This window comes from Brugia malayi, assembly GCF_000002995.4.
Source record: "Brugia malayi strain FR3 genome assembly, contig: Bm_v4_Chr3_scaffold_001, whole genome shotgun sequence".
In the NCBI taxonomy this organism is placed as follows: domain Eukaryota; kingdom Metazoa; phylum Nematoda; class Chromadorea; order Rhabditida; family Onchocercidae; genus Brugia; species Brugia malayi.
Window position 1 is genome coordinate 9,665,410 of NW_025062477.1, and position 15,930 is coordinate 9,681,339.

At 32.8% G+C, this 15,930-nt stretch overlaps 2 protein-coding genes across 4 annotated transcripts; one reads left to right on the forward strand and one right to left on the reverse strand.

The window, feature by feature from the left end:
• Positions 1-282: 282 nt before the first annotated feature.
• Bma-aptf-1 (Uncharacterized protein) lies at positions 283-3,115 on the forward strand (the record flags this gene model as incomplete). The annotated part of the gene is made up of 11 exons (XM_043080660.1): positions 283-440; positions 559-697; positions 800-869; positions 971-1,086; positions 1,186-1,344; positions 1,530-1,581; positions 1,715-1,946; positions 2,208-2,326; positions 2,484-2,625; positions 2,698-2,830; positions 2,939-3,115. 11 exons carry the CDS (start codon positions 283-285, stop codon positions 3,113-3,115), a joined length of 1,497 nt encoding a protein of 498 aa, XP_042936594.1.
• A 3,325-nt stretch (positions 3,116-6,440) lies between these two features.
• Positions 6,441-15,298, reverse strand: Bma-nhr-23 (Uncharacterized protein; the record flags this gene model as incomplete). 3 transcript variants are annotated; one of them, XM_043080661.1, is made up of 8 exons in its annotated part: positions 6,441-6,617; positions 6,736-6,888; positions 6,976-7,245; positions 9,713-9,901; positions 10,138-10,365; positions 11,162-11,356; positions 12,467-12,552; positions 15,292-15,298. In XM_043080661.1, the coding sequence occupies 8 exons, from the start codon at positions 15,296-15,298 to the stop codon at positions 6,441-6,443; spliced, it is 1,305 nt and encodes a 434-aa protein (XP_042936595.1). The 3 variants fall into 3 exon arrangements, with proteins under 3 accessions (XP_042936595.1, XP_042936596.1, XP_042936597.1); XM_043080662.1 differs by having other exon boundaries at positions 12,467-12,558; XM_043080663.1 differs by lacking the exons at positions 12,467-12,552; positions 15,292-15,298 and having other exon boundaries at positions 11,162-11,227.
• Between the last annotated feature and the right edge of the window lie 632 nt (positions 15,299-15,930).

The window sequence follows — 15,930 nt, forward strand, 5'->3', positions numbered from 1 at the left end:
TGGAATTGAAATCAAATTCTCCTGTTAAATTCTCCTCATCAATTTTGAAGCATTTCGAGGGGATACGGTATCGGTTTATTGCTTTCGACCAATCAACAGCAAGAGAATCAAAGAATAGAAAAACGGTTGTCAAAAATATTAATTTTACTTCATGAAATTTTATTTTTCCATAATTTTTAGTTTGTAGAACTGTCGATAAGTTTTGGATTTAATGCGTTACGATTTTGTGGAGTAAAAAACGTAACATCGTTGGGACATCAGAACAACACATAACTGTTTTAAATGGGTGATCGAAACTTTCCCGATTCTAAACGCAATCACAACAATGATCGCAGTAATTTGCTTTTGGATCGATGTTGTAACAATGAGTGTAGTGCAAAACATTACTCCAGAAAACGAAATTTACCATTTAATTCGGATATTTCTGATGAACAAATACGGTAAATATGATGACAAAATTAGTCTCGTTATTTTTAGTCTTAGTCTCATTTATATTGTTTTATTGGTTGAAAATGAAAGCAAATTATGATATTGGGTTAAACAGAAGAAACATTTCAGTAAGCAATCTTCATCTGAGGAGGACAATGAACTTGATACAGCGAGCAACTATTTCGATGAAAATGATGATGGTGACAACTCGAGTACCACCGAAGAACCAGAAGAAGATAGATTTTGCAGCAATGCAAATTTTAACCAGGCATGACCATTAAGTCGTTTATGGTTAAGCACTACTGAATGATTTTTGTGAAATCATAAAACAGAAAAATACCACATTTTAATAGCTTATAATTCATTGCAGTCATTTTCCGGAACTCATGCGGTACAAACCATATCATCTTTATTTCGGAATTCAAATAGCGAAAATCAAAGTGAATTTTTCTTTTACTATGTTTAACTGTTTGGATTATTTTAATGTTTGTGCTTTGAATGGCATTTCGAAGAATAAATAAACATTGATTTCTTATTCCAGAGGGAGAAATTGGCATCGGTTATCAGTTCCATGGTCATACTGCCACTAATTTTAATACCCTCACACGTGGTTTCACAAGTGGTATTGATTCGATTTGTCACCATCATTCCCAACAGGTGCAATTTTGAAATTCTAAAATTTAATCAGGATACAAGATATCACAAGATCCCGACATGATTAAAAATGACTTTATTTACTGATTACTTTATTTATAGCTGGTTTATACTGGACACATGCCAGTTAACTCACATTATGTGGTCAGCTGCAGCACCGTGCAAGGTAACAGTACTAGCGGTAACGAAAGTTCATACGAACGTGCTAACAGTATGCCCATAATAAGTACGACTACGATAAATGGAACGATAAATCAACAAGTACTATTGAACTGCTCATTTCTTTTATCTAAAAATTAGAAAAGACTTGAAAAGATCAAAGGTCAAAATTTGGGCTGACCTATTGTTATAACAATTTGGCAAAACATTCAGTTTTTGTCTAATAGAGAAATAATTGCTTTAAAACCTAACATATTGTTGAAATTTTCTGAAAATATGTATTTCAGGAGCTTAATACAGTCGAATCGTTCATTCGACCTTCTTTCAACAGTTCAAAACGTTAGTAAATTAAGGATAAAAATTTCCATTCTCTTATTTTATGTCCTACAATCTATAATGTCAAATAAAATTTTGAGATTATACATTGATGCATTTGTTGAATATCACAGACAAATATTTTTTCATATTTCAGCAACTATTTGCAATTTTGGTCTAAGTCGTACTATGTATGGTAATTTTGGGTACACATTACCTTCACTACATGGCATGCCTGTACTTGCTTCAGAAACGTTTTGTGCCGTACCTGGTCGAACGTCATTGCTCAGTTCTACTACAAAGTATCACGTCACCATTGGAGAGATTTATAGGCGTATCTCACCACCAGAATGCTTAAATGCTTCGCTGCTTGGAGGAATTTTAAGAAAGTTTGTAGTAACCAAAGATAAATAAAAATTAATATAAATATCACTTCTTACTCAAAAAAGACTCTAAAATGTCTGGTAAAAACTCATTGCAAAAGTCAGGAATTCATCTTTCTAGTTTAATCATCTCTAATGCAATGAGCAATTAAAGTGGCAATAATATCGTAAGTCTCACTCTATACAAAGATGCTATTGTTTGAGTATTAATATTAAATGAGCAAAAAAATTCTGCTAGAAATTCTATTACCAAAAATGTAAATTTAGAGCTAAGTCAAAAGATGGTGGAAAAACTCTACGCGATAGTTTAAAGCGAGTTGGATTATCATTACCGGCGGGGCGACGAAAAGCTGCCACTGTCACAGCATGGACGGCCTTAGTGGAAGGCAAGTTTTTTTTAATTTCAAATTTGAGGTGCATAGAATCAAGTAATTATTTCAGCATGAATCTTGGTCTATTAATATAAAACCATCTTACTATAGGCATCACCAATTAGAAAACTCGGTTCCTTAAAGAAGTTATAACCAGATTCTTGTTTTTCAGAGGAAGCTTTGCAAATGGCCAAAGATTTTGCGGCTCTCAGTGAGAAAGCATTTCCAGTACGCCAAATTGCTGAATTTGTTTGCAGTCGGATGATTTGGCAGGATAACCCACGGGAATGTTGCACTTTCATCGAACATACAAGGTTCACAGAAATTAATAATGTTCAGAGAGAAGGAAGCGATTATTTCTCTTTACCTGCTTTTCTGTTTTTCAGATTATTTATCAAAGAACTGTCAGATATTATCAGCGGTGAATTCTCTGGGACAATACTTGGTAATCAACAGAACCCTAACCCGAACATATTAGCTACTCCCACTATACAGCATGGCCTTGCACATTTCTCTCTAGTAACGATACTTTTTATTTAATTCAAATTCAACAGCCAAAGATAAATTCATTCATCAGGAACTAATCTGGCAAAATCATTTTGTTATTCATCTTTTCATCTCTTATAGTTAACGCATGGCTTCGGACCTCTGGCGTTTGTGACGGTATTCGATACGCTTACTGCAATGCTTGATGAAATGCTGAAATGCTATGATCGAAATGAGCAGCATTTAAATATTCAATTATCGGATATATCCGCAACACACATACCTTCTAGCCGCTTCATTTACACTAGTAATATGTAACCTTTAACATTCTCCATTTTTGTAATAATCAGAACTCTCAGTAAAGGAAGATGTCTGATCAAAATACGGTATCGATCAAAAGAGACTTTGAGTTCAGTAATCAAGCTTCATAAATCGAACAAGACTCTTTTTCAATTTTTGTTTCAATCATATTGCATGTTCTTGTATGGAAAAAGTGCAAGATTGTTTCCATGAAAAAGGATTTGAATTGAATTTAGTGGAATTGCCTGTGAATATTAATGTAGTCAGTTTTCATACCATCATACCATTTAAAATAACTAATTAATGTTAATGAGTAGGAAAAAAGTTACTATAACAAAGGCGGCATAAAATTTACTGTTCATTCCTTTATTTGTTGTGAAAGGTTCAAATCATAAACGAACAGAATTTAAAAAAAAGAGAAGGAAAAACAATAATCGATTGTGATTTATATAAAACACTTTAATTATCAATCATTCCGACGAATACAATGGAAAAGCACTACATTTTAAAAGAATTATGTACACAATATAAGCAAACCAATGAAGTATGAAGGTGAATATTCGGGATATATTGATAAAGTCCAAGGAATACCACTGGATTTATTTTCCGAGATTACCAAAATGTAATTTCCAAAAAGACAAAAATTGGAGGAATTACTAATTTACAGTCTCTCATGTGCAATTTGTTGACTATATTTTTAGTAAATCATACCTAAGATTAGCACCGAAAGTGACTGTTACTTACTGATGCTAGTTAGATCAGAAATTAACAATTGGTTGTTTAACCTCATCATGTGGAACAGGGTGAAAGATTGCAGATTTCAAATTAAGATTAATTTCAGAAATTTGAAATTTGGTTTTTGTCATTTTCAGAAGCTTTTTGAGTATCTGGTTTTCATAAAAGAGCTAATAAATATGGCTGATGATTTGCATCTTGTCAATTTTTTGTTCTAAATAATTGCTTTAAATGTGGTGAAGTTTCATTACCCTGTATTTAAATGTCCGGAACTTCGAAAAAGCGCCAACAGACAAGGTAAAAGAAGAAAAATGAAACTAAAAGGAAACAAAAAGAAGAATTATAAATTATTTTCATAAAGTTAAGAAACAACGAAACAGAATGATTTAAATTGAAATACAGCTAACTATTTGTGCTTTGAACATTGCTACACACTCATATTCATAATACAAGTGGTTGATGAAGACTGTTTTGTGTTCGAAGATTTTTAAGGAGCTCAATTTCTCCTCCATGCAAAATAATTGATTCGTTCGTTTTAAACCATTTTCCTGACTACTGAGTTATTCTTAGTTATAGTCACTAATAGTGCCGAATTACATGCGTTTCTGGAGATAAATCTATTCCTTCATTCATTTAATCAGTTACTGTTATTCAATGCATTTCTCATTAATACTTATTACTATTGAAGAGTAAGTATAATCTTTTAAGGAAATATTTCAGAAACTGAAAACAAAATCATTTGTATTGGTACAACGATGAAGAACAGAAATGATAGAGAAACAAAATGATTTTTCATGTATTGCACAGAGTGGGATGAGAGACAGTTATTTCAGTCAAATAAAGAACAAAATGAAAAATCACCTCTCTTATCATCTATCATTTATAAACTTTAAACATTCAAATTTTGTCCTTAACCCAAAGTTTGCGTTTTTTTTCTTGGCAATTCACAACTTAATTTGAAGAGAATTACATCGCTATACTAGCACATTATTATGATAATAATAATTACTGCACTGTCCAAATTTTATAAGTGTATCATACGAAGTGAACGAAAAGGAGGTGCATTTGGTGAAAATTTTAATATTCCACTGAGAAATTGTTCAAAGGAGTAGAAGTGGAATTTGTCGTACCAGTCGCAGCCTATAACCATTCTCCACTATGCGATTTCCGAATGACCCATTTCTGATCTGCGCAACGATGCAGTGGAAGATTTGTTTTCAAAACGAGGAGGATTGTAAAAAGATTCTATGAGGATTCGATAAAAATTTGAACGAAACCATAGATACATATAAAATTGATTTTTATCATTAAACTCAATATCAATCTAGCGTCAATCAATCAATAATATATTCTTAACCACCATTACGTCTCATTAGATGATAAACGAAGTCCAAGAGCAATTATGATAGTTGAGTAAGTCAAATATTTTGGTTTGCTTAATATTTGTCAATACACAGACATTTCAAATGTTTTTGATCATATTTACTTAACTAATTCGAGATCGTGTCCAAAAGAGAACGAAGAAGGATTGAGGGGAGAAAAAATTTTTAGTTACCTACCTTAACAGTTAAAGAAATTCTGCTAAATGATGAGTCAATATTTTAATAAATTTTTATGATCAATAAATAAGTAATGCAACTCGAAGCATAAAGAGAGATTCAGTAAAATCTTCAGGAAAAGAAGTGTGCTGGCAAAATAAAGGTCTTTAGAATTAAACCTAACTTGTATAAGAATATACTGGTATTATAAAGAGTGAAAAACGAAATCATCTTACTTTCATATGAAATAGATTTTCAAAACCAAATAATGAAGTTCCAGGACTTTCTGTAAATTCATCATTCAAACAATTTCTCATAGGTAAGTTACATTTGTAATTCATTCAAAAAAGGTAAATAAGAACTGATCAGTTAATCATAAATGGAAAGACAATTAATCATAAACAAAATATTAATTTTTGGTATTGATGTAGATGAAAGATTTGATTCTGGGAAATTTATCAAATAAAAAGACAATAATTTTTAAGTAATTGTTTTCAAGCTATACTTACACTGAGCACTTGTAATACTGCTAGGAGTAAAATATAAAGTATTATGACATATCTTTCCCTTCACTGTCATACAGCCTGTAGATTTCACGTTTGTCACCTTCTGTAAATAGTCTTACCCGTCGCTCTAAATACAACAGACACTTCAAATTTCTTTAACATAAATAATGCAGCATTGTAAACGTGATATTAAGTGAGTACTACTTCCCTTAAAAATAAAATAAAGCTTCCGCATAGCCCACATTACAAAGCAAAAATGTCCGAATTTTTATACAATTCAACAAATTGCAGTTGGAACACAGAGATAAGATAATAGCGTCCGGATCGGATTTCGCTTAGATTTTCACTGATGAAAGACTAAAACAGGGTCTATGATCTTCCGGAAATATTTTCATCAATTTATCATAATTTATTAATTATTTTTTTACCACAATTTATTAATTATTTTCAAGTCATTCTAAGCGAAATGGCTTGCCCTATGAAGTAAGTAATATCTAACGAAAACCTTTCTTGTATACTAGCTGGATGAAAGTCTGTTGGCGCTGCTTTGTTGACATTAAAGTTTCAGGATGATGGTGGTGAGAAGAGTTCTTTATATAAATCCGGTAGCGCACCTTTTTCCGTTGCTTGCGGATATGTGGTGAATAACTGTCCCAGTAAACGAATGTGTTCCTGAGCATGTCCACGCAAACGTTGTATTATTTCACACAATTTTTGCATCAGTGGACCAGAATCAGCTATCTGCAAAAGTAGCAAAATGCTAAAATCCATAAATGGTTCAAATTTGATAGTTCTCTGCTGGTATAAGATTATTGAAATGTACGTGTTACAATGTCAGATCTGAAGATTCAAAGCATACTCTTGTCGCGATCTGTTGTTGTAAACAGTTCCTGAATTGCTCAATTACAAACTGTCCAAGTGAAGATCGATCCAGTAATATCCAGGCGGAGAGCAAACCCATTTCTGCGTTTGTTAATCGCAGCTGAGCTAATTCATGAATGCAACTGTGCATCTGCAAATCGAAAGCACTTTTCATCAATTGCAGAAATTCCGAAAAAAAAAAAAAAAAAAGAATCAAAAATTCTAACTGCAAACTTACTCCAAGAAAGAAATTTAATTCGGCTTGTTCACTAGGTCGAAAAATGGAAGCTGGAAAGACTTCTCGACTGAGAATCAGCGAGGTAGTTTCGGGATTGTAATGCCTGGTGACGACAATTGCAGCAAGCTCAAAAACACATCCTTTCAGCAACGCAATTTGCTCCTCCTGACTCAGTTGCATAAAGCCTTCTACCATTTTTGCAAATTCGATGATACATTGAATTATTCGAGTCAACTCTGCCGCAAATTTCTTCCAAGCATCGAACCTGTTCTAAATTTTAATTGGAAAATATATATATATGTATGTCCAAAGAACTGCACATGTATAATGAAATGTGTCTAATAAGATCAGTGAAAAAAGATTGACATGCTTTGTCGGTCAATAATGAAGACTTGACTGCTGACCCAAATCCAATAAGTTAGTATTAATACTATAAAATAAGGTAGAAAAGAGCAAATGTTTGAAAAACGGAAGTTAGAAAAAAATTAATTAATTGATAATTAATATCAGTGAAACTTTTCACAATAAATATTAATTTGTGTGTCGTGTTTGTCTGATGAAGATGAATGACACATTGCAGTTGAAATTTCTTTAACGAGATAATTTAAATGGTTGTAAATGGTTTCATTAATTCCATATTTTACCTTTTTGATGGGAAATTGAAGTGATTTTCTACCTTTTACGAGATAAGGTTTCCTTTTTTCTTTTGAGGTATGTTCAGGAGGAAAGTATTTTTCCTTATAATCCAAAATCCTATTACAGATAACCTCCTACTGCCCTTCCAAGGTGACAATTAATGACGGTATTTTCAATAGAACACAGCTACCCTGCAAACATTCTTGTACCAGGTTGTTCTTTTGTACGAAGCAAAATTACCAAGAATTCTTCCCCTTTCATCCTCCCACCCTTACACTTTTTTGGGTCATTTTTAGCGGGACGTCACAGATTTAAAGACATTCTTTCTATTAAATTCAAATAAACTGTACTGGATTATAAGACTATCAGACAATTATCAGCGGTATCAACCGATTACAAATTATAATATTATTATAAATAACAACAATCGATCATTTAAAGAATATTGCACTCCAAATATAACACTGCCAGGAGTTAATAATGTTAGCTGTCAAATCACTCTTCTAAATCTACTGAACTCTCATTGTCACGATAGTTTAAAATGACTGGTGTTTATAGCAAATATGATATCTCGCATGCCGTGATTAATCTGTCAAAAATGCTTTTCACAGCATATAAAATGAATTTTGAAATAGGTTTTAGTTTTTTTGTATTGCCGATTTTTTGTATAATTTTTTAAAATATTTGAAATATTATTAAATATCTGAAGAATTGAAATGCGACATTTCTAATTTTTTGTTATAACTGTTCTCACTAATTTTTTTCTGATTCTCTCCTCTTTTCCTTTTTCTTTTAAAGTTCTACAATTTGTCTTGAAAAGCTTTCATCATTTGATCCCGTAATTTGCTGCACTTCCATCATCTCTCGATGTTGGCTGGCACGCAAGGACATGTCATTGCAATTGAGGGAGGTCCATGACCGAAACCAGCAGAAAGCACACAGCCCACGACACCAATAAATAAATAGCCAGTGAGACTGACGTGCATACATATGAAATTCACCATCGGATTATACTAATGTACGGTAAGAGTAATCTATTGCAGGAATGGGAATTATAAAAGTTCTCGAAAAGCTTGCTTCCATAAGAGGAAGGCATTTACATTATGTTCCAACAGTATGAACCGACTCAAAATCGCTTCACATCTTACTCAATATTAATTGAGATAGCTAAGTTCAAATGTTTCTCAGATTTTAACGGATAGAACCAGTGAATACTAATTAGTAATTACACCATTAAATAGTGATTACTAATGAATATCTAGCAAATGGAGGTAAGGACTTCATAAATGTCAACATTGATTTCGGTGTTGTATGAGAGAAATTAGCATTCTCAATATTAGCAATACCGAAATTTCGAAATTTCTGTAATCTGAACTCTGAACTATTGCTGTAAGTAATATTACTTACAATCCATCATAATCGAATACAGATCATATTTTCAGAATAACGGAGCAAATAAAGATTTTTTGTTTGAAATAGATAAATATTTGTGAAGAAATTTGCATCATTTCTGTATGGATTGATTGATCTAACTTCAACTTCAGACCGTAATAAAGTAGATAGATGGAATTTTCTGATAACTAAATTATAATAATGAAGAGACAATTAAATATGTTGGTTTGCTCAATACAGCATAATACTTAGCTTCATGGGTTTGACATTCCTGCTCCATATTTGATAATGAGGGCAGAGAAAAATGAGCAGAACTAAATTTCTCTCGTCATATCCTCTGAGTGCATTGATTTTTTTGTTTGAAATTGGTATTTGTCAACTGAGAGAAATTTGTTGTAAGAATTTCGCAGACATATCATTTTAGTATGTACTTCAGCATTCATAAAACTAGTAAAAAGCGCATATTATTAACATCCGTTGGTTTGCTCAATGCAGCATAATACTTAGCTTCATGGGTTTGGCATTCCTGCTCCATATTTGAATGCATAATTTAATGTGAGAAAGTTTCTTATAAAGCAGTGCTTAAAAACCCGGTCCTCAGGGATTTACGTGTGTTAATGTGATATTACATCAGGGGCAGAATGACGTTCAAGGATAAATTATGGAATAAGTGATTCTAACGTCACTCTGAAAGCACTGGGGTACTCACCATATTGCGGTACTGTTGCTCGGTGAAGGTGCTTGTTGATGCGGCAGCCAGTCGATCTGCCGCTGTAACGGTAGTAAGACCATGTGCTGAATCAAACGCAGCCGTAACACCCGCAATTAAATCTTCATCGGGCTGAGATGCGCCGACGGTCCGTTGAGGATATCCACCACTAGGAGCAGGTACAGCTGCCTACAAAACAAGGAGAAATTCTTGGTCGAGATAGATCACTGATAGCATCTACATACATCATAGAATATTCCAGTCATTGATGACAGATATGATAGTAATATTGGATCCTGATTAGAACTACGATGGTTCCGTTGATAATGAATAAAATCATTCAGTTATCGATTCGTTTTCATATAAAAGTAAAGCAAAGGAAAAACTTTTGAAACTATAAGAATAAATTCTGAACATTATATTACCTGCTGAGCGATTGAGTAACCTTGTCCCTGAATAGAAGGATAGCTGACGGGTGCAGCTGCGGCATAGCTAGTAGCGCTGGTTGCATATGAACTTGCAGCGTAAGCCACGGATGGCTCATAACTGTTACTGTAAGCAGCAGCCGGATGTACCGGAGCTGGGGGTGAGTACTCTCCGTAGGGAGAATAAGCGATTCCTTGAACTTCAGCCATTTGTTTGTGCATTCTAACCTACAATATAGAGGATGACTCACCTTTTGCCACCATAAGATTAGATTATAGCAAAAGTAAACAAAGCTGTTAATATAAATATAATAATATAATCATAGTTAAGATATATAATGAATGGATATTTTCTTTCAGACTGCTTTATCGCTTTGATATTAGCACTTCAGGCGCTAATTTCTTGGATAAATCTATACTGTTCTCATGGAAACTATGTTTCGGTTGTTGACAATGAGTAGCTGATTCGGTAATTAACTAAATGTCTGGCAAAGAACGATGTTGCATTTCTCGATTATTTAAGCTTTTTATAGAGACAGAAGACCAGTGAGAAGATGAAACGTTACACTTGAAATGACCTTGATTTGTTAATGATGACCGCATCAAATATTTCAAATAACAACTGCACTATACGAAAGCGTGAATTTGAATTTGAAATTTTATCTGATTACGAGTTGAAATTAAAAAAGATAAAGGGCCCCGCTGTCGTTTTACTTGAAGAAACTAATGAAGTTCACAGTTCTTTGCACTCTTTTCAACAAAACTTATTCCGCCTTATTTCTCATTGCTCTAACTATAGCGGAATTCAGTTACGAATGTTGTAAAAATTTTGATTGAAAAGAGACTACTATATATTTTAATTTAATTATTGAAACCATATTTCGCCAATCTCTAATAAATACTCTTGGCGTTTTCTTAATGAAGAAAATGAGATGTATCATCCAAAACCCTATCTGACTTTGTTAAAATGCGTGAAATTGAATTTAAGAAAAAGGATTTTCAACTACATAAATGTATTCTTTACCTCATCTTCTACCTTTTCGCGTTGTTTTTTACTCATTCGACCGAATTTTACGGCATCTCGACTCATTCCAAGTTCTAGACATTTCTTCAAGCGGCAATACTGGCATCGATTGCGATTTACTCGATCTACGATGCATTTTTGTTGCCTGGGACATTGGTAGTTATTGAGAGTCGATTGGCTGCGCCGAAAAAATCCCTGTAACAATGATACTTCATTTTTCTTTTTCAGTTTTCATTTCTATGGATGTAAAAAAAAAAAGAAAAAAAAAACATGCTGATAAATTAAGAAAAATGATTATTGCTGAAGAGCAAAAGGGACAAAACGGAAATAGACACTTCGTGCTAGTCTGCTAATAAATGCACAAAACTGACTGACATCAGGTTCCTGTCATCGAATCACGATTACCATTCTCACGATTACTTATAGACCTTATTCACGATTACTTATAGACCTTATTCTGGTAACTCATAGGAACATAAGCATATCCCATGCATATCCCTTACAATAGAATTTTAATTTTGCATCTTAATTCTGCATCTTCAATTCAGAAAATTTTCAAAGGATGCGTGTAGAATTTGAATTTTGTTATTGAAAAGGAGAGAAGGTAATATTATTATCAAAGCGATGTGAACCAGAAATCGGAAAGAATGGAATGTTTAAATTACGATGAAGTGCTTGACATAGTAATAGTTCATTGTGTAGATCACGTTTTGTAGAAGAAATCAGTTTTCGGACGCGCAAATTCACAATTCAGAATCTTTCATTTCCAAATTATTGTTTATAATTTTTACATATTGGCATTAATTTTTTCGTGGGCCTTTCAAGAACTTCATTTCAGAATGAATTTTCTTGAATCAAAAACAACTGATTTATTAATTGCTAATAAAAAAAAAGCAAATTCCAACAAAATTGTTTTTGTCCAATAAAAAATGCTTCTTTTTCTAGCAAAAATTTATTGATTTATTAAAATCTGATATGAATTCAACAGGTAAACCCTTATTTTAGTAATCTGCAATAGTTTTCATAACTTTGTAGAAGAAAAGGAAAGCTCATTGTACAAATTTTGCAGTTGCTATCTTCATAATTCAAAGCCATGGTAAATTTAATAACCGAACAACTATGAAATTAGTTGTTCGGTTACTAAGAAAACTAATTTCTTTAGGAACTTTTCTTAAAATTTGAAAAGTAAGTATAAACCAAAATCTTGAAATAAGAGCATATTTCAAATTGCTATCGTTGTAAGAAATTAACTGAGAGCTAAAGAATTTGAAACAAAAAAAAAATTCATGATAATATTAAACTTACTTTGCATCCTTCACAAGTAATGACGCCATAATGCACTCCAGAAGACTTGTCACCACAAACTTTACATGGGATCACTTCAATTTGTGCTGAAACTAACCAAACAAAATCAGTGTTGTTTGCAACTCAAACTTTACTTCCTACAAACACTTCTGGGTCCCACCTTGTGCCTTCTTTGACTTTTATAAGTGGTCGTGTCCCGAGAGAGAACGTGTCACAACGACCAAGTGTTTGTGTGTGTGTGTGTGTGTAAGGAAATCTTTCATTTCGAATTTTTAAAATATGCTCTGAAGAATTTTTTTGCTATTTCAAAACTTCCTGATAGAAAATAATTTATCTTATGTGATAGATTTATCGTTTTTTTTTTTTTTTTTTTAAATTCCAGTCATTTCAATTTTTTATAAAATTGAAATGAACAAGTGAACTAATTAATATTATCTCAAATTGAAGAAAATCATCTTAAAATTAATTAAGTGATTTTATTTAGTTATATACAGTTCAACAAAGAGTAATACAACGAAATGCAAATTGCGTGTTTTCCACGATTTCAATGAGAGTAATCTTTCATTATTTTCTATTCAACCTGAAACAGTTCGCAGACTTAAATCCATTGTTGAGCTGGAACATATCTAATGATTAATTAAATTTTGATAAGTCATGTCAGCATTAATTACAATCACACAAACTCGTGCTGATCCTAATAATCATAACAATAATAATAATAATAATGATAGTAATAATAATAGCAATAATAATGATAATGATAACAACAATATCGTGTAGTAACATACTTCAAAGAATTATGCGACAAGGCTAATTACTATAAGTATTACTGTAAGTAATAGACAGGCAATTACTATAAGTAATAAACAGATAAATTACTATAACTAGCAAACAAATAAATTACTATAATTAATAAATAGACTATTGATCGCAAATCTGTGAGCTACCATATGTTTATGTTTACCACTAAAACATTCTACTTATACTTGAACTACAGTGATGTTTTCATAAACTGAACAAATAAAACTTTGAAGTGCAAAATTGAACAATGTCTTATGATAAGGACATCAAACCTCAAAATGGAATGTAAGGACGTGTAAAAGCGAGTCATTATATTTGATGACAAATACGGTAGAAATTTTAGGAAAATAAACTGAAGCTTTCCCTTCAGATCAGTCAAAGGCATAAAAGACTTCAGATTATTTCCAGCACTAAAGCCTGGCTCATATGTCTTTACTTAACGAATTAACTAATTTTTTTCAACGCGAACCCTATCAACTCATATTGAATCATCGTACATCTCTCAGTAAGTTTATTTCTCAGATCTCCTGCTTCATATCAATTGAAATATTATCCATAAAATTCCGAATTTCTACTCGAAAAATTGCTATGATTAAATGAAAACTTAATTGTCGAATCCATTAAAATATTCACAATTAAATACTGAACACTGTAAAAACTTTTAGGAGATTGACATCTAGTGAACCTTAAGTTTAAGAGACCTTAATAGACGCCATACATGGAGTTATAACTGAAATTCGAAAACAGAAATCACAGTAATATAAATTTAACTTAATCAAGCGGAAGGATGGAAATATTGAAAAATAGAAAGAAAAAATGAATAGCTTATATCATTAACGTTATTAGAGATATTTAATTAACTAATAAATAATAAAAGTTAATAAATAAAAGCTTACTAATTTGGCTTTTATATTTTTTTGATTTTGTGCGATATGTTTAAACTTTTTTGATGATATATTATTTAAAAACTGAATACTATGAAAACTTTCAGGAGATTGACATCTAGTGAACTTTAAGTTTAAGATACCTTAATAGAGTTATTATATATATAAGTTATTATATCACTGAAATTTTTAAGTCCACTAGATGTAAATCTCTTAAATTTTTAAAAGAAATGTCAATCTTCTAAAAATTTAAAAAATGAACTTTAAAAATTGTATACTTATTGATGATATGTTATTTAAAAACTGAATACTGTAAAAACTTTTAGGAGATTGACATCTGAATAAACTTAATTGGATAGTTAATGATATCAGAAAAATATCAAAGATTCCTTTACTTATCATTTAAATATTAGACTAATCAACAGATTACAACGAATGAATGAATGGCATATTGGTTGTTCTCTTAGCCACTTTCAAGACTAATATTCGATCGCCGTTGCATGACTGCGCGACATCAGTGACAAACTGTATTGTAGATTTAAATTTTCACAGTATCAGTAAGTCAAGTAATTATTTCTGATGAAGGACAGATTATAATTCAGTCTTCTGTAATCATCTAGCAATTTTTGAACTGTTGGACTTATTTTGCAGTATATTGTATAACATTACTTTTCCCTAAGCAACCGATACATATTTTCAAATTGTGGCAACATTTTGCCCTTCAAGATACTGGTGGTACTTTTTGATTTTGTTTGAAACGAAGGAAATAATAGTTTCAAATTAACCTTGTCTTTCGTTCCTTAGGGGATAGGGAAGGAGGAGAATAGTTGAGAAGAAGGTAAACTGAAAATGATAGTTTCACTGAAAATCTAGGATTCTAGGGCGCAAAGTAGCGAGTGCGTTGGATTGGTTTAGCAACAATAGTTGGTAGTAGCACTTGCATAATTGTTTAAGGGTGTTTCTATACTACCAAATACCACCATCATTGCTCTTGTTCTAGTTTAGTATTGTTTACAGGGGTACATGGTAGGGAGAAGGCTGGGGATGCGGTGTAGTGACGGCTGTTGGAAAGCAGAGCAACGGGGGAGGTTCGACACCATACGAATGGGACCCAGAAACCTGGTTTGGTAGCCCGCTTACCTCGCATTTTTGTAGAGCATCAACAACTGCTGTGTATCGTCTCTTTCTTCCCTTCGTTTTGTAAGGACCCCGATAGGCGGTAGGTTGATCAGTCAACTGGATGCAGGAGCACCGGAGAACGGACACCAATACTGTGATGATGTGGACTGGATTATTATAAGAACACTCTCCGACAGTCCAACCCCAACAAATGACGTCTTGTTAACGCGTGTTTTCGATACCTGCCACGATAGTGACGACAACGCCAGACCAGGCCAACTAAGCAAGCAAGGAAGCAACCGAACAGATACGACCCTTGTGCCTCCACTTTCTTCGTCCTTTTTGCGTTGCGCCAACCGACGTCGAGTAGGACGTCTCGTCGGCGGTACTTCTGTTACCTGCTTCTTGTAACTGTCGTTGCTAAAAGAGATCGAAGGTAGCAAAAACTGATAATTGCTTAAGGAGAACAAGAACGACTTAAATGACGCTTTCCAATGAGAAACCCGGAAGACCGTTCAAAGTAGTAGGCCCAGTTTAGCTAACTTTTCTATATAAACGCCATGAAGAGATGGCGATAATAGTAGTAGCAATGGTAGAGACTATGGTAGGAATAGCAATAATCGTCGGAACGGTGGTGAAATTTCCACCCGCAACATCTAG